Below are 22,134 nucleotides of genomic sequence, written 5' to 3'. Positions count from 1 at the left end.
ACTCTAAATGTATGATGAAAGCACATGTCTCGATACTAATTGATAAAAGTGAATACCATATATATAGCATGACTGCAATTCTATAGAAGCCATGTACTGGAAACCAACAGTTTGCTTGAAAAGAAGATGTTTAACTCTAAAAATTGTGTTTAGGCACTGAACGCTTCGTGTAACATGTTTTACCAGAATATATTTAGGATAATGTTGAAATCCTATACACATTGCTAAATATATTTATCTTCAAAACATGATAGGTGATTAATGTAATGTGTAGGATTAGAACATATATATTATATCATATCTATCAAAACTATAATCCCGCCAAAACCTATCGTTTTACACAAAGAAGCAGTGTGGTCAGCCTTTATCACAGAAACGAGTTCCAACGAACAAGCCAAAATTTCATTGTAAGTATTTATTATTGTGTTAAGTTATTTCTGCTCAAGTTAGAATATAACAGCATCTATTTCACACAAAGTTGAATTAGTTATTGTATACTGCGGGTAAAGATATTTTTGAAAGTTAAATAAAACTGTCAACTAAGGTCTAGTCTTAGCATGGTACATAGATATAAGAAGATGTGGTATGAATGCCAATGAGACAACTCTCCATCCAAGTCACAATTTGCAAAAAGTAAACCATTATAGATCAAAGTACGGCCTTCAACACGAAGCCTTGGCTCACACCGACCAGCAAGCTATAAAGGGCCCCAAAAAATGACTAGTGTAAAACCATTCAAACAGGAAAACCAACGGTCTTATCTATATAAAAAAAACGAGAAAAGAGAAACACTTTTGAACCACATCAACAAACGACAACCACTGAACATCAGGATCCTGATTTAGGACAGGTGCAAACAAATGCAGCGGGTTTAAACGTTTTAATAGGCGCCAACCTTTGTCTGATTGGGTATAAGTAAGAGGTATTCTTATTAATCATCACGGCTGCTGTAAATGTAAATTATACTCGTGAATGTACTGTCAGTGAAAAATGGGATGGACTGGAAAACTGACCATTATTTATTGTAACTTCATTACTATACGAAGTAACAGAACATTGGATTATTCTTTTTCCTTTCATAATACTTGCGTTCATAATATTGATATTAAAAAAAATCTTATAAAGAAATATAGATGTTTGATTTCAAGTACTACGTCAGTATATGATTGAGATTTTTTTCCAAATTAATCACGTTACATACACACCAAATATCAGTATTTGTTCTGCTACTGTGTTAGGAAATCGTCTGATTTTGGAAGTGATTTTATTCAAAGTGTAAGGAGTCAAGATTATTCATTTATTATCAGTTAATCTATGCAATAAAACGCTCTACGTAGCAGAATTTGTGTTCATGTTAGTGAAAAAAGGAGTCAATCAAGACAAATGGTTTTCTCTCGTTCAGTGTAAAGCCTAAACAGGACGACCGCTCGGTCTTATGGGCGTGCAATGAGATTTGAAAAAAAAATTACAGTGCCTTGCATGTTTTGAAATGTCAGGCAAAGAAACATGAAAAATCTAGTCCAAAATTTTGAAAGTAACTCTATGAAATGGGAAAGTAAAACATTCATGCAGCAGTGTCATGAAAATAAGAAGAAACAATTCAATGCCACTGCTAAATAGTTGTGCTAGAAAATGCTTTGAACAAATCAAAATTGCATTTTCACTATATGTAAACTTTCAAACTGAGGTTTCGCTACTATTCCGAGATCAGTTAACTTACTGTGGAGAGAAATTCAAAATATTTGTCTGCGAATTTAGAGTCATTATAAATTTGACATCTTACGTTATTAATTTGTAAGTGCATATATCATATATATAAAATATATATGTAATTATTTTTAGTTATCAAGATGAATTTGAAAGATACTCGACACTTGAAGACGTCTGCGAGTGACTTGTTCGTCAGAAGATTAGCATTGAAATTTGCAAAAGTGATTAAAGGTAACTAAAACTTTTTTTATTATGTTGCTTGAGAAGCATGCATGGTCTGCTTTTATGAAATCCTGTTCATTTGCTTTTCTTCTAATTGCTACGCCTATAAAGCCATGATTATTAAAAGGAGTTTGACCAAACTTGTACATAGTATCTTATCCAGGATGCATTATATTCAATGCAATGCACCAACATCTAAACCAAACTGATTGACAAGAAGTGCATGCATGTCAAGAATATAAAGCTTTTGTATATATATACGTGTCAAATTCGCATGTTAAAATGTAATAAATTAAATACAATTTAAAGATATTATGATACATAAGAACTTTTGAGCATGTCATCAATAATCTAAGAAACTTTAACATTGTGTTTCTACAGTTTTTTATTTTACAGCTAACAGACCTGGTTTTCAGCTCCTTAATAACTGGAGCATCAAGGCTTGTAGCAATTGACAATGCAGACAACTCCATAAATAACTGCTTTGTTGTTGGTTGAGGAATAAATGTTGACTAGGAAAGGAAGCAAAGACATACCTTACAAAACACGTATAGTGTTACTATGTATTAGACCAGACATACCCCAAACAGTATCAGCTGTTTGGATTTATATAACGATATGTTTAAGATAATAGAATTAACAAATACCCCGTACAAGAGTGAACATTATATGAAGTTCCCTAAAAATAGCCTGATAGGATACCATAATATTCATCATTCTTAAGTTAAAGGTTTGAATAAATGTAACTAAGTTTCAACATACAATTTTTTTGTTAGCATGGAGTAAGAAAGCTAGCACATTACTTTTTTAGTGAAGCAGCCACTTGTATACATGTTGTAAGAAGGCTAGCACATTAATTTGTTAGTGAGGCAGCCACTTGTATACATGTTGTAAGGAGGCTAGCACATTAGTTTGTTAGTGAAGCAGCCACTTGTATATATACATGTTGTAAGAAGGCTAGCACATTCATTTGTTAGTGAAGCAGCCACTTGTATCGTGTTGTAAGAAGGCTAGCACATTCATTTGTTAGTGAAGCAGCCACTTGTATCGTGTTGTAAGAAGGCTAGCACATTCATTTGTTAGTGAAGCATCCACTTGTATACGTGTTGTAAGAAGGCTAGCACATTAATTTGTTAGTGAAGCAGCCACTTGAATACATGTCGTAAGAAAGCTAGCACATTAATTTGTTAGTGAAGCAGCCACTTGTTTACATGTTACAACTAAATATGTCTTCAACAAATTCCTAATTTTGATAAAAGTTGGTATTTCTCTAAAAAAATATTCAAAACCTAATAGAATAAAAAACGGCTCTTGCCATTTTAAGTAGAAATGTTGCCTACCATCATCCCAAAAGAATTCAACTGGAATTTAGAAATGTTTTATTTTATGTATGTACCGGAATATTTATGTTTGATTTATAGAAAACTTCAAATTAAAAAATAATCTGAAATGCACAATCTAGTTATATGATTATTTTGCATCTGAATTAGTTCTTATTGTGTTGTAAAATGATTTCAACGTTGAATACTTTATTTACATATACCTCCTTTGGTCTTTGTTCAATAGTTGTCTCCTTCGCAATTATACTACATCTCCTTATTTTTATACCAGTTTTAGAAATCTGCAAAAATTACTGGATTGTGGCAAATTTTTCAAACAATATATTAGTTTACTGTTTATTTTGTGAGCAATCATTGACCGTATGCTTGAGTAGGAAAATATTTGTTGTTAATATACACGAATGTATACAAATTAGAAGGAGAAAAAATGTTGAACATATCATTTATTGCAGTTCTTTACTTTAAAGGTTGTTGTAATGCCTTCAACCATGAACACATTGATAGAGCGCTCTGTAAAGGTCACGACCACTTATTTTTTACATGTAGAATTTGAAAGACAATTCCAAATAATTGTGTACTCTTCATGGAAAGGTGGGGATTGATTGTTGGTTGCTTAACGTCCAGTGGCAAATATTTCATGCATGTTCTGACGAGGAATGGCGAGTGGGACCACGCCTCACATCAAGCTCTTTGAATGGATACAACAAAGGCAAAGGCAAATGCAAAAAGATTCTATTTACTATATTTGCGGCCTTGGTCACTATAAGATGATTTATTATGTTTTATGGGACACTGAGTTCTAAAAAAAAAGTTTTTAATGAGGTTTTAGCCTAATCTAGGTTCTGATGTGACTTACTTAAAATGTTTCATTTTCTGTTGATAAGGAGTAGTATCAAAACATGTTTATCTTTAACATGTTGTCAGGTTAAACACGTAGAGGGTTAAACATTTTTAAGCTTTAAACACTTTTCTCGACGTGTTTAGGAGAAAAACATATTAAGGATGAGAACGTGTTTACAAATGCATTACAAGTAACATGTATAGGTTTATGTTTAGGCCCTAAACACATTTTTTAGAGTGTTGTTTTCTTTTCAAGCAAACTGTTGGGTTCCAGTACATGGTGTCTCTAGTCATGCTATATATATGGTATTCACTTTTATCAATTAGTATCGCTCCTTATTTGCTGAATTTCAAAAAATTCTTATTTTAAATTATTTTCAATTTAAGGGAATGTATTATACATTAAAAGCAATATAGATGTGTTGTGTATTATGCATCCCCTTTTTAAAATAAAATCATTTTTGATATTTGATATTTTTTTATTTCAGCATTATGAACATGATGAATTTGAGATATATACAACTATTCAGTGAGAGAAAACAAATGGGGAAAGGGGATTATACAATTATTAACAAGTAAGTTTCAATACTATTCAGGAGTTAAATATGTGAGTTGAGTAATTATCAAAATTGATAAGTGGCGTAGGGGTGGACTGAAAAGTGATGGGATCACACTTTAGTGACAATTAAAAAAAAAAAAAAAAAAAAAAAAAACTTCTTAAGTTTGAAACTATAAGTTGTATATATAAAGATAAGAAGATGTAGTATGATTGCAAATGAGGCAACTCTCCACAAAAGACCAAATGACACAGAAATTAACAACTATAGGTCACCGTACGGCCTTCAACAATGAGCAAAGCTCATACTCCATAGTCAGCTATAAAAGGCCCCGAATTGACAAATGTAAAACAATTGAAACGAGAAAACTAGCGGCCTAATTTATGTACAAATTAATGAACGAAAAACAAATATGTTACACAGCAACAAACGTCAACCACTGAATTACAGGCTCCTGGCGGGACAGGCACATACAGAATGTGGCGGGGTTAAACAAGTTTGTTGGCGCCAACCCTTCCCTAACCTGGGATTGTGGTGCAACGGCACAACACAATATCAAACTACACTAAACAATATACGAAAAACAAATATGAGAAACAACAATAAGCGACAACAACTGAATTACAGGCTCCTGACTTGGGACAGGTACATATAGAATGTGGCGGGGTTAAACTAGCTTCAAGGCGCCAACCCTCCCCTAACCTTGGACAGTGACGTAACAGTACAACATAAGAACAAACTATAAAAATCAGTTGAAAAAGGCTGAACTCATCAGATGGATACACATAAAAATACTGTACCATCTAACAAAAACAGAGAGTGGACGTGGCAAGGTACTTCTACATCCACACAACAAAAAGACACTACGTACAGATCTGGGAGTATTCGCAGTTACTGACAGCTAGTTCAAAGCCAATAACAACTAATAAAAAAAATCGTGACTAAAACATCAATCAGTACACATCCAACATCCAATGGATTTAGTTTAAAGACGTCATTAACAGACAGAGAAAACATGACCTTGTGCAATGCCAAGATACATGTACCGACAGATTGTAGAGCCATGAATGGACATGAATGTGCATATGTATATACAAATAATATTTAGTTTGATTTTAATTAACTGATAACAAAATCAATATCAATACCAATAAAACAATATTCAAAGATCTAATTACAGTGTTGAATTGGCAACCTTTTAGAATAAGTTTAATTAAAGGATGGATAAGTTTACCCGGATCGTTTCTAAAGTTTCCGGGCTCGGTAAACAACATTTCCGGAAAAAAATTGGATGCGCTATATCGTTTGAGATAAGTTTTCTACAGATACAACCAAACTTCAAATCGTTTGAAATAAGTTTTCTACAGATACAACCAAACTTCAAAACCAAATCTGTATATCTATGAAGAATTATTTAAGTAAAGGTTTTAAGTGATTTGTGGTAACGAAATCCCCGACTTAATAATTTATCAGTAATACATAAATTACGTTCGTTGAAATCCAAAACGTCACAACAGACACGGGCATAGCGAACGAGTTGTGATATATTAACACCGTAAGATGGTGCCAAAGGAACATCACCGTCCAAAAAAGGAAAATTAACAATAGGGAATGAAAATCGTCCCTTTTGTCGAAAATTTTAGTGGTAGAGTTTCCCGTGTAAAACTGAAATATCTAAATCTAGGAAAGGGCAGTTATTACCGTTTATATTTGATTTATTTAAAGTAAATTCCTTTTGGTAAATTTCGGCAGTATATTTAGAAAATTCTTGATTATTTAACGTAAAAGTATCATCAAGATAACAGTGAGTGTTGTTGAATTTATCAATTAACTGCAATTTAGACGGGTCTTTCCTGCGTTTGGTCATAAACTGTGATTCATAACAGTACAAGAACAAGTCTGCTATTAAAGGGGCGCAATTGGTGCCCATAGGAGTAGTCTACAAGTTAATCAGTGTCCTCTTTCATTGTCAATTTTTTTTTAATTTTCAATATTGTTTACCAAAAAACTGAGACAAATTAAATATTGTAACAATATGAGTTACATAGATATAAGCAAAAAGTAGTTATGGGGGAACAAAACAAAAATGTGGCACCCCCTCCCAAAAAACAAACTCCAACCCTCTGTTCCTCCGCCCCTGTTGATGGCTGTTTATGACTGTAAGAGTTGTCGATTTTTTAATGTCATAAACCAGAGATGATAAGGTGTTATTTGTCTTTGCATAAACCGTGAAAAAAAGGCATCCGAAACTTATTATCTGCTCCGTCATTGTTTTTGTTCTTGATTTTTATTTCGAGTCAAAGTCTTGAAACGTTTTAAATAAATGTAAACAGGATCAAAATTTATTCTTTTTGCGCATTTGTAAATGTTTAGTCATGTATTTGGAGTAATACAGTAAGAAGACTGATCAATTTTGTTTATAAGGTAACATTTGAAAAGGCCTGCTGAGTTTCAAGCTACTTTTTTTTATCAAACACTCGCTGCATCTTCAGACTTCAGACTTCTGAAGCTAACGGTCGAAAAAACAGGTCTATATCTCCAAAAAGCAAAATCAAGCTATATAAACCAATCTGGCAGATAAGGTGTAATCAGTGACTGGAGTGCTTCATCTCTTTCCTGACCTGGAGGTAAGAGCTGTTTTTTTCAGATTTTCTGGCATGTCGAAAGGTTTTCCCCTTTTGAAGTTTTGTGGTTCTGATTCTTGAGTGATTTTCTGCTTTGTGCAGCCATATCAGTTCTGTAAATATGCTGTTGGTGCTAATATGATGCTGGTCTGTAATTTCTTTGGCAAGAGTTCTATATGACCATACTAAATGACAGAATATATTCATTAATTTGAGATGAAAAACATCAATAAAAATGTTGTTCCAGTGCTTTTATCTGTGCATGTGTGCATGTACTGATTTTGCGACATGGATGGGTACCCCATCTTCTTTCTTTTCTATTAGAATACTTTAGTTTTAAAATAGTTCGTTTTCCTGTGTCAAATATCATTGATGTAAAAAATCTCTGCAGTGTTGAGATCAATACATCATCGTCTGTATGGAAACATCCACATACAATGTACATGTATGGGTGATATCACCTTAGGGTTGTTTTATATCAGGGATTTGGGGTCAAACTTGAACAGTGTGGTCTACTTTTTTAAGTGGAAATCAATTTAAATTATTATATTTGCTAAATTTTTCTGTCATGTCTGTGGTAAAAATTTAAACTAGGCATGTGCATTAGAAAATGAGTTACAAAATGTAATCAATGTTATTATCCCCGGCTTAGTATATTTCTAGGATTCTGATTGGTTAACGCACGTCGTTACAAAACCCATAGCCCTGGGTGTTGCTAATCCATATACCCAGGCATTGCTATCCATTACGCCGGGGAACTTCACACGCATTTTCCTTAGTTTGGTTGTTCCTTGTGAAATGTCGAAAATCTGTAGATTATCCCTAACGATTATAACTAACGATTGTATCATTAATGTCGATCATTTGCACTCATTTTAGTAAATGCATCACTTGGCTGCCACATTGTCAATAAATGGGACTACTGACCTAGCTATGCAAATATTAAATGACCCATGTTGACATCACACCGTTTATGATGTACATGTAACTCTCACAACATTGAACGCCAAATTTGACCCATTCCCGTTTCCCTGTATCTGGATTACAAACGTCTTATACTTGACTACCTGTAGGGTTCTACCAAACATGCCAAAGGTAGTACCCTACACCCCGTTAAAAATATGTCAAATTCCCAAAATTCAATAAAAGATTTTTAAAAAGTGAAAAAAATGTTGCTTTCACGTTACACTTTGTGTTCGAATTTCTCTAAAAATTGCCAGATTTGGACTAAGACCGGGGCTAAACTCATTATCTACTTTCATATCCGTAGATACATGTATGGATATTTTAACACCCTTCAGAACCCTGTACACCCATTCGGCTTCGCCTCAGGATGTACTTGGATACTTCAGGGTGTTAAAATATCCATACAGTACATGTATCTATGGATATAAACGTAGATAACTTATAATATGACTTTTTCAATCTCCACGGTAAAACAACTACATGTATTTGATATAAAACAACTGAAGACCATGTTATCTGCATGTATTTATCTTTATTGATAAATGCTACACAAAGACAACAACATCGTAGATTACTGCAAGGAAAATCTTTATTATGGTCTACATGTTTCGCCACTTACAGTGGCGTCTTCAGGACAATTTAAACATAGAAAACAAATACTGAAGTACATAAAATGCGGTGCATATGGGGTTACAAAGGTTAACAAGACGTAACGTCACAATAATTGATTTGACAACGTTAAAATGAAGGTGAAAGTAAAAGTTAATAATGAATTGTCAGTGTCTTTTCCAAAATGGACAACACCTCACAGGACATTCCGTACCATTCCAAAAGGCTTCACTCGGAAAGAGGTACTACTTCCAATTGCGTCGGGAATGTTGTAAGATGTATGGTAGTCGCACATGTAGGGCATGGTGGAAGTTGTGGTGAATTGGTTACATTTTGCGGTTGTGGTACACTATCCATGTTGCAAGTTTATTTCAACAATAATCGTGCGGTTCTGAGGTTCAGTACGTTTTGCGGTGGTCTTCTTTTGATCTTGAGTGGTAGTAGTTCATTTGTTGACTTTCTAGAATAATTCGGCAATCTCGGAAGGGGTCGATATTGTCAATGCGGTGTGGTTGTCAAATACAACGCGGGTTTGGCAAAGGTGGATCGTCTAGATGCAGGGGTTCACAAAAAATCATAGGTTGCATCGAGTGAACCAACACCTTCTAACGGTACAGGCTGGTAGAGAGTAATCAGGATGGATACCCGGAGGTATGCTGCGGTTGTCTTAAAACCTCAGGAAAATAATGCTACACAAAGACAACAACATAAAGATTTTCCTTGCAGTAATCTACGATGTTGTTGTCTTTGTGTAGCTTTATTGATAAATGTTAACAAGGAGTAGGCCCGTTAAGACCCTTTTTTGGCCCCAAAAGTTTGCACTTTTACAAAATTTGTTGAAATGTAAACTTTTAGCTATTTATGATGACATGTGTTTATTGGATAGTAGAATACTTATGTTCCATAAATATGGCATGTATGGGCTGTTTTTGACGTTAAAAAAAATGTCAAAAATCTTTCATTAGATGTACTTCGAATTTTAGGCCAAAACTAGCCCTTACTGGACCTCCTCCTTTCAGAACAATCATTAACATTCATAACAAGATCCAATTCGAACTGGGCATCACAAACCAGTTATGTCCTTTTTTTACACTATTATTTTAAAGAGCACATATTTTTCATATAGGAAATGTGTCTAAACGAACTTATACATGTTATACATGTACTGTTAAAAAAATCAAAAGTTAATGAACTTGAGGCCATTCAACTTTAGAGCAATGAGATGTATGAAAATGTGTAATTTACTTTCTGTTAACATGCATGGGAACAAATTTAATAATGCAACCCTTTGGCAGTGTAATATTGCATTAAAATTTATTGTTTAATGTCCCCTCTCAAAGCAGTAAGGGGGACATACAAATATTGGGTGTCCATCTGTCCAGTCTTTTAAGCACTCTCAGTTTTTTTAGAAACTAATATCAAAGTTTTATATCACAACATGTACATGTATCAGAATGTCTCAGACAAGTTAAAAAAATCAGTGAAGATAATCTATTTTAAAAGGAGTTATGGCCCTTGGAAAGATAAATTATATGGAAAATTTCATTGCAAGTGCTCTCAAGATAAAAAAAAAATGTGCATTGGTAAGGAACATTGGATTGATGTTCTTTTATTTTAAAATTGTATTTTTCAGGCTCTGTATATACATTGTATACACTCAAAGATGAGAGGCAAAGGGAGATAATTCTACAGGTGGAAGTATAAACAAATATATTTGAAGGAGAATATCTAACAAAGAGCAGATATTGAAAACTACAATGCTGTTAACATGCTGCAGATATTTCCCAAGTATTTGTCAGTGCTCAAGAACCATTTGTAGTTTAAAACTGTTCTCTGGTGAAAGAGACAACAGCTTCTTAAAACATCATGAACAATTTAACTTGCAACACACAACAAAGAGGCATTATGGAACTCCTCTTTCTGACCCAGAAAATAAAGGAGGTCAACAAAGAGGAGTGAACTTTGACACTTTAGGGTCATGGAATAATAGATTAGATATGCCAATCATGATGAATGAGAGTATTAAAAGAGGAAATTTGATTCCAGAAATCCCATTCGAACATGTCGGCATTGATTCACTTCTTGGACGTAGAAAAGTAAATGAAGACAGGTACTTATTTTTCCTGTATATACTGTGGAATCTTTAAATTTCAAAGATATAGATTTCCATTGATAGCTTAATCTGTTGTCTAGCTAAAGTCTGCATACAAACATATAGTAAATTTGTACTTAATTTATCATTTAAATTTTACCTATACCCACCAACATACCAAATCGACGAAGATTGGTATCTAATGAATAATATCTGAATAACTCTTAACCAACTAATCTTGCTTTTACTTTCCCTGAAAATCAAGTGATAGCTTGCTTGATCTCCGTACTTCATTGGTCAAAATTCAATTATGACCTCAAATCTTCTTGAGTTCACCTGATTTTTATGCGCCCGCCGTTGCGGTGGGGGCATTAAGTTTTACCCTTGTCTGTCTGTACGTACGTACGTACGTACGTCCCAAAATTGGTTTCCGTTCTCTAACTTGAGTTTGCCTCAACCAAATGTAATGAAGCTTATACACAATGCTTATTACTACAAAACACAGGTCAAGTTTGAATTTTGGTGGCGGCACTTTAACTGTTCTAGAGTTATGCCCCTTTATAAATGGAAAAATTGCAAAATTTTTAGTTTCCGTTCTCTAACTTAAGTTTGCCTCAACCAAATGTTATGAAACTTATACACAAGGCTTATAACCACAAAACACAGGTCAAGTTTGAATTCTAAAGTTATGCCCCTTTATAAATGGAAAAATTGCAAAATTTTTATTTTCTTCTACATATCAAGTAATTTTTAAAAATCGAGTTATCTTCCTTTGTCCATGATTATAGTTGAATCAACTACAATCAATGCTTTATACAATGCAATGTTTAATTTTGACTTCCACTGATAAAACTCAGTTCAAGTTGAATTTGGGTAGTGTCACTTTAACCATTATTGAGTTATGCCCCTTTATAAATCAAAAGATTGCAAAATTTTTAGTTTCCATTCTGTAACTTAAGTTTGCCCCAACCAAACATTATGAAACCTATACACAATATTCATTACCACAAAACTAAGATCAAGTACAAATTTTTTGTTTCTGTTTTCTAACTTTAGTTTGCCTCAACCAAATGTTATGAAACTTATACACAATGCTTATAACTACATAATACAGATTAAGTACGAAATTTGGTGGCGACACTTTTACCATTCTTGAGTTATGTCCGTTTATAAACATAAAAATTGGTGAATTTTTCGTTCTCGTTCTCTAACTTTAATTTGTGTCAACCAAATGTCATAGAACTTATATACACAACCGTTCTAGAGTTATGCATGTTTACAAATAGAAAAATTGCTGAATTTTTAGTTTCTGTTCTCTACTTAAGTTAGCCTCAACCAAATGTTATGAGACTTACACACAATGCTTATTACCACAAAACTCAGATCAAGTTCAAATTTGGGTAGCGTCACTTTTACCATTCTTCAGTTATGTCCCTTTATAACTATATGATATGCAAGTGGGGGCATCATCTGTGTCTACATGTGGACACTATCCACATTTATTTTTAATGACATGAAAAAAGTTGACCGTGCCAGGTCTTGGGGTCTTAAAATTTTTGAGTAAGGTTATTATCAAAAAAATGGATTTGGTTTTTGTAGCACACATTTTGTACTCCAAGTACTGAATAAAGTTTTATGACACGGAACCCTGATTCAGATAAAAGTAACTCTTGGTTGTGTTATTGAGAGTGATTGCTGGTAATTGTGAGTGAGTCATTCTCAAATCATTCAAATAATCACTCTGTATGTTGAATAGGTTCAATTTAATGTTTGCTAGCTATATATAGCTGTATAGGGTAATAAACTAGATTTTTATCACCTTCAATCACCAGCAAAAGTGTTTTTTGGCATATTCTGATGATCCTGGCCATGGCCTGATAGTCAAGTAACCTCAATAAAAACTTTTAGTGTCTTCACCTGCCTGAATTGACAAATGTGTTCACTATAATTTGAAATATAACTGGTCTTCTAAACTTAGTTTGAGTGTCATGAAAGAAGAGAAACAATTATGATGACCTGATTAGGTATATATGTTTTCTGGTCTATCCTTCTGTGCATCCTGTATCAGGTTGACTTTTATAGTTAAAGTACATTTGTACATATATTTAACCATAATAATAAAATACCCTGATTTCATGGGGCCTCAGTGGCAGAGTGGTCTAAGTAGTCCAACTACTGTATCACTAGCCTATCAACACTGAGGTTGTGATTTCGAACCCCGCACATAGCAGGTGCTAATTTTAAAATCCAATCTTTATTGACATGGCCATGGGTTGTCAGTTTTCTTGCCTAAGGTCTGCGCACTCCAACTCTCTCCACCATTTAAAACTGACCACCAGTCCGCCACGCAATAGTGCAATAGTGTTGAAAGTGGCGTTAAACACCAATCATTCATTCATTCATTCATTCATTCAATACTTTCACATGTGAAAGAAATTGAAATTTCAATCTGTTGAAGTGATACAGTAGGTGTTGTCAATGATGTTATATCAAAACAAAATGAGAACACCTAGGAAAAAGATATAGTTTCTGCTTAATTACACTAAAAGTAAATGTACAAATTCAATGATCATGATGATAGAAAAATATTAAACTTCTGACTGAAGAACAATATGTTGATCAACTCATGCCTTCTTGAATAAATATGATGTTCAGTCTCTCATTGAATAAATTTACAGGTTTAAAATCTTGAATTAGTTATTCTTAACTCTCTCCTTATTTTGACAGATATTTTATGGAGAAGATATCACCGACATTGCTGTGTTTTGCTGTATTTGATGGACATGGAGGATCCGTGGTATCAGATTTTGTATCCAAGGTGTTTACAGATCATATCAAGTTTTGGTTGCTCCGGGAAACTGATTTATGTTTGGTTCTCAGACAGGCCTTTATTGATGTCAACAACATGCTTGCCAGGCACTTATATTTCTATTCTCTTGGTAAGACATGCAGTGACAATTGTCATGGTTACAGGTCAAAGATGGTTCATGTTGCTAAGTACCCGTTCCTCTTATACTTTAGGGTCTAATTTGTTTTTAAATCATTTTTGAATTTTTTATGCCCCCGCCGTAGTGGAATGGGCATTAAGTTTTACCCTTGTCTGTCTGTCTGTACGTCCCAAAATTGGTTTCCGTTCTCTGACTTTAGTTTGCCTCAACCAAATGTTATGAAACTTATACACAATGCTTATTACCACAAAACACAGATCAAGTTCGAATTTTGGTGGGGTCATTTATACCATTCTAGAGTTATGCCCCTTTACAAATGGAAAAATTGCTGAATTTTTCGTTTCTGTTCTTTAGCTTTAGTTTGCCTCAACCAAATGTTATGAAACTTATACACAATGCTTATTACCACAAAACATAGATCAAGTTCGAATTTTGGTGGTGTCACTTATACCATTCTAGAGTTATGCCCCTTTACAAATGGAAAAATTGCTGAATTTTTCGTTTCTGTTCTTGAACTTTAGTTTGCCTCAACCAAATGTTATGAAACTTATACACAATGCTTATTACCATAAAACACAGATCAAGATTGAATTTTAGTGGTGTCACTTTTATCATTCTAGAGTTATGCCCCTTTACAAATGGAAAAATTGCTGAATTTTTCGTTTCCGTTCTCTAACTTTAGTTTGCCTCAACCAAATGTTACGAAACCTATACACAATGCTTATTACCACAAAAATCAGATCAAGGTCAAATTTGGGTAGCGTCACTTTTACAGTTCTTGAGTTATGTCCCTTTATAATTTTATATGCAAGTGGGGGCATCATCTGTGTCCCATGGACACATTCCCCATTTATAACTTAATGAATAGAAAATTATTAGATAGCTATATAAGTTTGATTGTGTACCTTGAATACTTTATTAGAAAAACTAGTTTATCAGACTCACATGCACCTGTTCCAATTTCTGATTGGAGATTTATTACAATTTAAACCCAAAATTGTGTCCTAGCTAGCCCTAAATAGAGGGACAGAGCTTTCTACCCTTTATATCACCCCTTTGTCCTTCTAGTCCTGTCCCATGCACAATAGTTTTCTGAAAAAAAATTTATTTCAATCACAAAATTTTTACATTCCTTAAATACTATAAATCCATCAAACATATATTTTATTTAATATATTCAATTAGTTATCGCTTTATCTAAAACATTATCAGGTGATCCCTTTTTAATCAGACAAGAAAACTTGTTTTAAATGTGTCCTTCATATGGCCTTCATTTACTTTAAATTTAGGAGACCCAACCTATTAAGGGCTATTCTAAATTAACCTTAACCCTTAACTAACCCTTTCCCATACCTAACCCCCCACAAGTCATATTCCTAAAACCTAATCCTAACCTAAATTAATCAATAACTAAGCCCTAACCCTTAACATGCTTAAGTAATGGTTCCCTTAGAGTAAATGAAGGCCTTTAAAATAAGCCCTAAAATAGGTTATACATAAAGATCCTATTGATCTTTAGGCCAACAAATATTATCCTGAACAAATTACCAGCAGTCAAAATTAAGAGTCAGCTTGATGATATATCTGTCAAGGCCTAAGAATCAAAGATCACTTCTCCTTTTTTGTTAATTTTCCTTTTTCTGATACTTCATTTAAAGTACATGTATTGTTTTGTTACACTAAAGTTATTTTCTTGATGACCTTAAAACATTCTTCCCTATTGGTGCAGAATCTGGTTAAAAAAGACGTTTTTATAACTGTCTTTTTTGTCATTGGGTTGCTGTCTCATTGACGTATTACCCACATCTTATATTCAAATATTTTTCACTGATTGGCTTAATACATGTAGTATAATTTTAAAGAAAGGGACAGGATTACTTAGCAGCAGCAACAGGACAGGACTGTTTCATATACATGACATAACACATACATTGTGCTCTGTAAATTGAGCACCTATTCATTAGAGATAATTACCCTTAGTCTTAATGCATTTAGAATTGGGGACTGTGCACGTCATCTCCTATAAACTGGTAACTAGTACCTAATTTTCAGAACACTTTGTATGTTACATGTTAGTAGTACTGTGGATTCATTATTATTTGTTGTATACAAATTTTCATGGTTTCAGTTAGTTTAGGTAAAGCACGAATTTCAATGTTCAATGAAATAAAAAAATTCTTGAGGCTTGTTTGCACAATTTGACAATACAACAAAATCAAAAATCCACAAAAATACAATATCTCCTCAATGTACGAAAATTGGTATCCTCAAAAATAATTAAATCCATGGTATATGAGGTAGTTTTGTAATGCTGCTGTACAAAAATAAGGTGATGAGGTATGATTGCCAATGAGACAACTATCCACCAAAGTTCAAATAAAGTGGACATAAGCATGCAATTATAGGCAACCGTACGGCCTTCAACAATGAGAAAAACCCATACCGTTTATAGTCAGCTATAAAAGGCCCTGACATGAAAAATATGAAACAATTCAATTGAGAAAACCAATAGCCTAACTTATAACAAAACAATTAACGAAAAACAGATATGGCAAACATGACATAACTGTACATATTTAAAATTGTAAGGACATAAATCTCCAGTTTTTATGTCACATGATTTTTTGTCACATGATTGTTTTAGAGATATTTATGGAAATTTACTTGAGTTTGAATTTCTCATGCATAATTAACAGGTTAAAAGTAAAGGCAGAAGATACACCTGAGAATCAAAACTCATAGAAGTCGAAGAGAGATCCACAAAATCATTGTAAAAAAAGAATATTGATGAAAAGACAAACAGCAGTATACAAAAAACTACATAAAAAGCTAAAGATTCAGCAACATGAACCCTAAAAAAACTGTGGTGATCTCCAGTGCTCCTAAAGAGAAATGATAATGAATATAAAATTTGAAGTAAAAAAAATCTCCAATATGTATCAATTGTAATTAATAGGCTATTCTTTCATGATTTTTTCTTTGATTACAATGTACTGGTATTGAAGTTTCTTTTAAATAAACTGTTAACACAGAGATATGTCTCACCTATTTGTTATTTTGATAATGCATATGATGAAATCAAAATAGCAATACTTTAACATGTAAGTTATGCAAATATTTAAAGTCAATCAACCATGACTGACAGATACAGGGCTAAACAATATCCATGCATGGAAATCAGATGTGCCAATGCTAATACAACTACATACCAAATACATTTGATTTTTAATGTGTCGTTCTCTTTAAACAAACCTAAACACAAACATTAACTTGTAAACTATGCAAAAGTTTCAAAGTCAATAAGCCATAATGAGGAGGTGGGGTTATATAATCTCAGTGGAAACGAAACTTGCAAATACCAATACTTTTGCATACCAAATATCAATGACTTAAGATTAATGGTTCATCTTAAACTGACCTAATCACAAACTAATACGTGTAAACTAAGCAAAAGTTTAAAAGTCAATAGACCGTGACTGAGGGGTAAGGACCAAATATACTCCATGGAAATGAGATCTGCTAATGATTATACAACTGCATACCAATTATCATTGACCTACCACTTACAGTTCCCCTTAAACTGATCTAATCACAAACTAATACATGAAAACTAAGCAAAAATTTAAAAGTCAATAGACCATGACAGAGGGGGCGTGGCCAAATAATCTCCATGGAAATGAGATAATCCAATGAATATACAACTGTATACAAAATATCATTGACCTACCACTAGTGGTTCACCAGAAACTGACCTAATCACAAACTAATACATGTACATGAAAACTAAGCAAAAATGTCAAAGTCAATAGACCATGACAGAGGGGATGTGGCCAAATAATCTCCATGGAAATGAGATATGCCAATGCTTATACAACTGCATACCAAATATCATTGACCTACCACTAGTGGTTCCACAGAAACTGACCTAATCACAAATTAATACATGTAAACTAAGCAAAGTTTCAAAGTCAATAAACCATGACTGAGGGGGCAGGCCAAATAATCTCCATGGTAATGAGATATGCCAATGCTTATACAACTGCATACCAAATATCATTGACCTACCACTAGTGGTTCACCATAAACTAGACCTTATCACAAACTAATACATAGTTGACGCCACCAACAACGCCGGAAACAGCATACCTATGTCTCCCTTTTTGACTCTGTCAAGGCGAGACAAAAATTGATACATTGCATTTTCTTTACAGATACAAAAGAGTTTCAGGCAGGAACCACAGCGACAGTCTGTCTACTTAGAGACGGCATTGAACTAGCTATTGGACATGTTGGGGACAGTAGAGTCATTTTGTGTCGTGAAGGACTAGCTCTTAGACTGAGTGAGGACCATGTTCCTGAGAATCATCGAGAGAAAGATCGGGTGCATCAACGGGGTGGCATCATCAGCCACAATAGTCAAGGAGTATGGCAAGTAAATGGCAGGTTATCCATGACAAGAAGTCTAGGTGACATTGAATTAAAGAAGTATGGAGTGACTGCAGATCCTTATTTAACAACCAAAAACGTAATTACTTTATGTGGATAGAACATACATGTACCTGCCAACTTTCCCAATTCATGGATTATCTCCCTTATTAGAGCTGTTGTCCTGACTCTTTTAAAATCCTCCATTATATACATGGAATTCCTCATGCTCATAACAGGCATTCAAAGTACTTAGTAAACATGGCATCCACACACATATACTCCTTCAAAACCACAGTATATATAGACTTATTTTTTTTTGGAATTTAGGAGTTCCAAATTTAACAATTTCATTTAGAAATTTTAAAGTGAAATATTTTTTTGCCATATAAAACTAAAAATCTTCACATAATTATCATGATTATAGTGAGAGAATAATTATTTTTAACGAAAATAAGACTTAATAAATTTTGTGCATGCAAAGCACTTTTCAGGATTATCTTTCATGGGGAACACTGAAACCTTAGCACTTGAAAGACAGCGATGTATAAAAATGTAGAAACCTTCCAAACTATATGCACAGGCAAAAAAAATACCTACCGGTATATACTTTAAAAATTGTTATATTAAAGTAAATAGGTAATTTTTTTTCAGAGACAACTATCTGTGGCTATATGACCAAAAAGGACCTAACAAGAAAAGCCAAATTCATCTAAGGTCAACTTTGCATGAGGGATTTTGAACCTTAATTTCTTAATTATTTCAAAATTTATTGAAAGGGAATTACGAAGTGAGGAATTACAAATTGATAAATCCTGAATTTTATCCTCTATTTTCAAATAATAAAAATCATATATATTTTTTTTTAAACCACACATTGATCATGTTGATGATATTTCTTTTGTGAACTAGAATTTAGGCTTATCTTTAAGACCTTTATGTGAGATTCATTTGTTTTAATGCTTGAACTCATGTACAGCTCCCAAAAATCTCAACTTTTTAAGATAAAAAAAATGTACCTGTAGCAATACAAAAACCAATGATTTATTTTTTAGCTGAAACATGGAAAAGATGCCTTTCTAGTTCTGACGACTGATGGTGTAAACTTTGTATTGAACGACCAGGAACTTATTGATATAATATGTTGTTGTTCAACGCCACAAGAAGCAGCATCATTCGTCACAGATCAAGCGTTACATTTTGGTTCAGAAGATAATTCAACAGCTATAGTTATCCCCCTTGGTGCATGGGGAAAATACAGAACAACACTTCGTGCTATTCCATACAACTTTGGGAGGAATTTAGTGCGAGGACGATATTCATAGCTAATTATGATGATCATTATCTTAACAAAAGTAATTTATCCCCTACTTAAAGATATTAGAGGGCATTATTTTTCTTTTTAGTCTGTATGGTTGACCGTATGTTGTTTGTCCATCCCATATCAGGTTAATGTTTCAATTTAAGAAAGTTTACCATGAAGGTCACATCAATTTAAGACTTGGAATACATGTTTAGTATGTGAACTTTTAAAAATATATGCCAAATTAGAATTTTGCCTCTGATTTAACAGTTCATTGAATCTGGAAATTTAGACATATATTCTTTTTGATGCGTAATTTTGTGATATATATTTATTAAGTCTCCCAAACGAAGTTTGGGAAGACTTATTGTTTTTGCTCAGTTCTTATTATTATTCTTCTTCTTCTTCTTCTTCTTCTTCTTCTTCTTCTTCTTCTTCTTCTTCATCCGCCGCTTTTAAATTTGAACTTGTCCGCACCTGTTCTCCTAAACCGCTTGTCAGATTAACTTAGGGTTTCACAATATGTTAGACTAACATGTCTAGTGGTGCAATCAGGGTTTTGTTTGTGCAATGGGGTTTATAAAGGGGTACTTTGAGGGGCAAAAAGAAAAGAGGGTTTTACTATAGAACCCTATGGGATTTTATTTTTTAAAATTTTCAAATGATTATAAATTGAAAACCGTTTGTGATAGACACAATCTTTTAAATTGAAAATGTTCTAAATGATAAAGCCCATTAAATGAAATATAGGGTTAGTCCCCAGGGGTCACCCCCACCCCCTGCCATTTAAGAAAGTTCTAATATCTTCTAAGTGGTCAAGATCCCCACCCCTAAACCATATATATTATGGTTTGTAATGCTAAGATGGTATGAATGATATACAGGGTTAGTCCCCAGGGGTCATCCCGACCCCCTGCCATTTGATTAATTTCTAATATCTTGTAAATGGTCGAGATCCCCACCCCTAAACCAAATATATTCTGGTTTGTCATGATAAAGCACATCAAATGAAATACATGGTTAGTCCCCTGGGGTCACCCCCACCCCCTGCCATTTAAGAAAGTTCTAATATCTTGTAAGTGGTCAAGATCCCCACCCCTAAACCATATATATTCTGGTTTGTCATGCGAAGATGGTTTGAATGATATACAGGGTTAGTCCCCAGGGGTCATCCCGACCCCCTGCCATTTGAGAAAGTTCTAATATCTTGTAAATGGTTGGGATCCCCACCCCTAAACCATATATATTCTGGTTTGTCATTATAAAGCACATCAAATGAAATACATGGTTAGTCCCCTGGGGTCACCCCCACCCCCTGCCATTTAAGAAAGTTCTAATATCTTGTAAGTGGTCAAGATCCCCACCCCTAAACCATATATATTCTGGTTTGTCATGCGAAGATGGTTTGAATGATATACAGGGTTAGTCCCCAGGGGTCATCCCGATCCCCTGCCATTTGAGAAAGTTCATATATCTTGTAAATGGTCGAGATCCCCACCCCTAAACCATATATATTCTGGTTTGTCATGATAAAGCACATCAAATGTAATACAGGGTTAGTCCCCAGGGGTCACCCCCACCCCCTGCCATTTAAGAAAGTTCTAATATCTTCTAAGTGGTCAAGATCCCCACCCCTTAACCATATATATTCTGGTTTGTCATGCTAAGATGGTTTGAATGTTATACAGGGTTAGTCCCCAGGGGTCATCCCGACCCCCTGCCATTTGAGAAAGTTCTAATATCTTGTAAATGGTCGAGATCCCCACCCCTAAACCATATATATTCCTGTTCGTCATGTAATGAACATTTGAATGACGTATAGGGCCAGTCCCCAGGGGTTTATCCCCACCCCCAATGTTCTAGTATCTTGTAAATGGTCGAGATCCCCACCCCTAAACCATATATATTCTGGTTTGTCATGCGAAGATGATTTGAATGATATACAAGGTTAGTCTCCAGGCATCACTAATGCATATAACTTTACTGGACCAAACCAATTTTCACTGGACGTTTCCCAATGTCAGGCGACCCTGGGAATTACGAATTATGGGAGCTTCGTTTGGGAGACTTCGTAACAGCATCCTGTTACAATCATTTCTTGTTTTTTATGTGTTTATGGTTTTCAATAGAGAAATATCTGTCATTGTAGTTATTGTTTCTATGAACAAAGCCATTCTTCTGCAAATACAAATGCACATAGACGAGTTGTAACAAAAAATCTTAGTACTACTAAAATTGATCGTAAGTCTTACACAATTCAGTATGCTTACGATCAATTTTATAGTCGTAAGATTTATTGTGAAACTCATTCCAGGTACTTATAACTATAAACCCTATATCTCGTTAAGACAAATGCAAACTAAATTACGATGTAAAATTGGCGACCTACAGGATAGTGCCAAGTTCTGTGTTTAATTTTCACTTAATGATACATCATGTACATACAGGGTTTCTCCTGGGTCAAACTTTTTTTCGCCTCCTCTTTCGCCAAAACAATA

At 34.0% G+C, this 22,134-nt stretch overlaps 1 protein-coding gene across 1 annotated transcript; it reads left to right on the top strand.

Moving 5' to 3' along the window:
- The first annotated feature begins 6,959 nt into the window (after positions 1-6,959).
- On the top strand, positions 6,960-21,779 carry LOC127717462 (protein phosphatase 1K, mitochondrial-like). Its single transcript, XM_052223097.1, has 5 exons — positions 6,960-7,093; positions 10,502-10,978; positions 13,688-13,899; positions 18,120-18,433; positions 19,389-21,779. The coding sequence occupies exons 2-5, from the start codon at positions 10,626-10,628 to the stop codon at positions 19,656-19,658; spliced, it is 1,149 nt and encodes a 382-aa protein (XP_052079057.1). The 5' UTR covers positions 6,960-7,093; positions 10,502-10,625; the 3' UTR covers positions 19,659-21,779.
- The last annotated feature ends 355 nt before the right edge of the window (positions 21,780-22,134 follow it).

This window comes from Mytilus californianus, unplaced genomic scaffold, assembly GCF_021869535.1.
Source record: "Mytilus californianus isolate M0D057914Y unplaced genomic scaffold, xbMytCali1.0.p SCAF_10, whole genome shotgun sequence".
Classification (NCBI taxonomy): Eukaryota; Metazoa; Mollusca; class Bivalvia; order Mytilida; family Mytilidae; genus Mytilus; species Mytilus californianus.
This window is presented reverse-complemented; position numbering and strand designations above follow the sequence as displayed.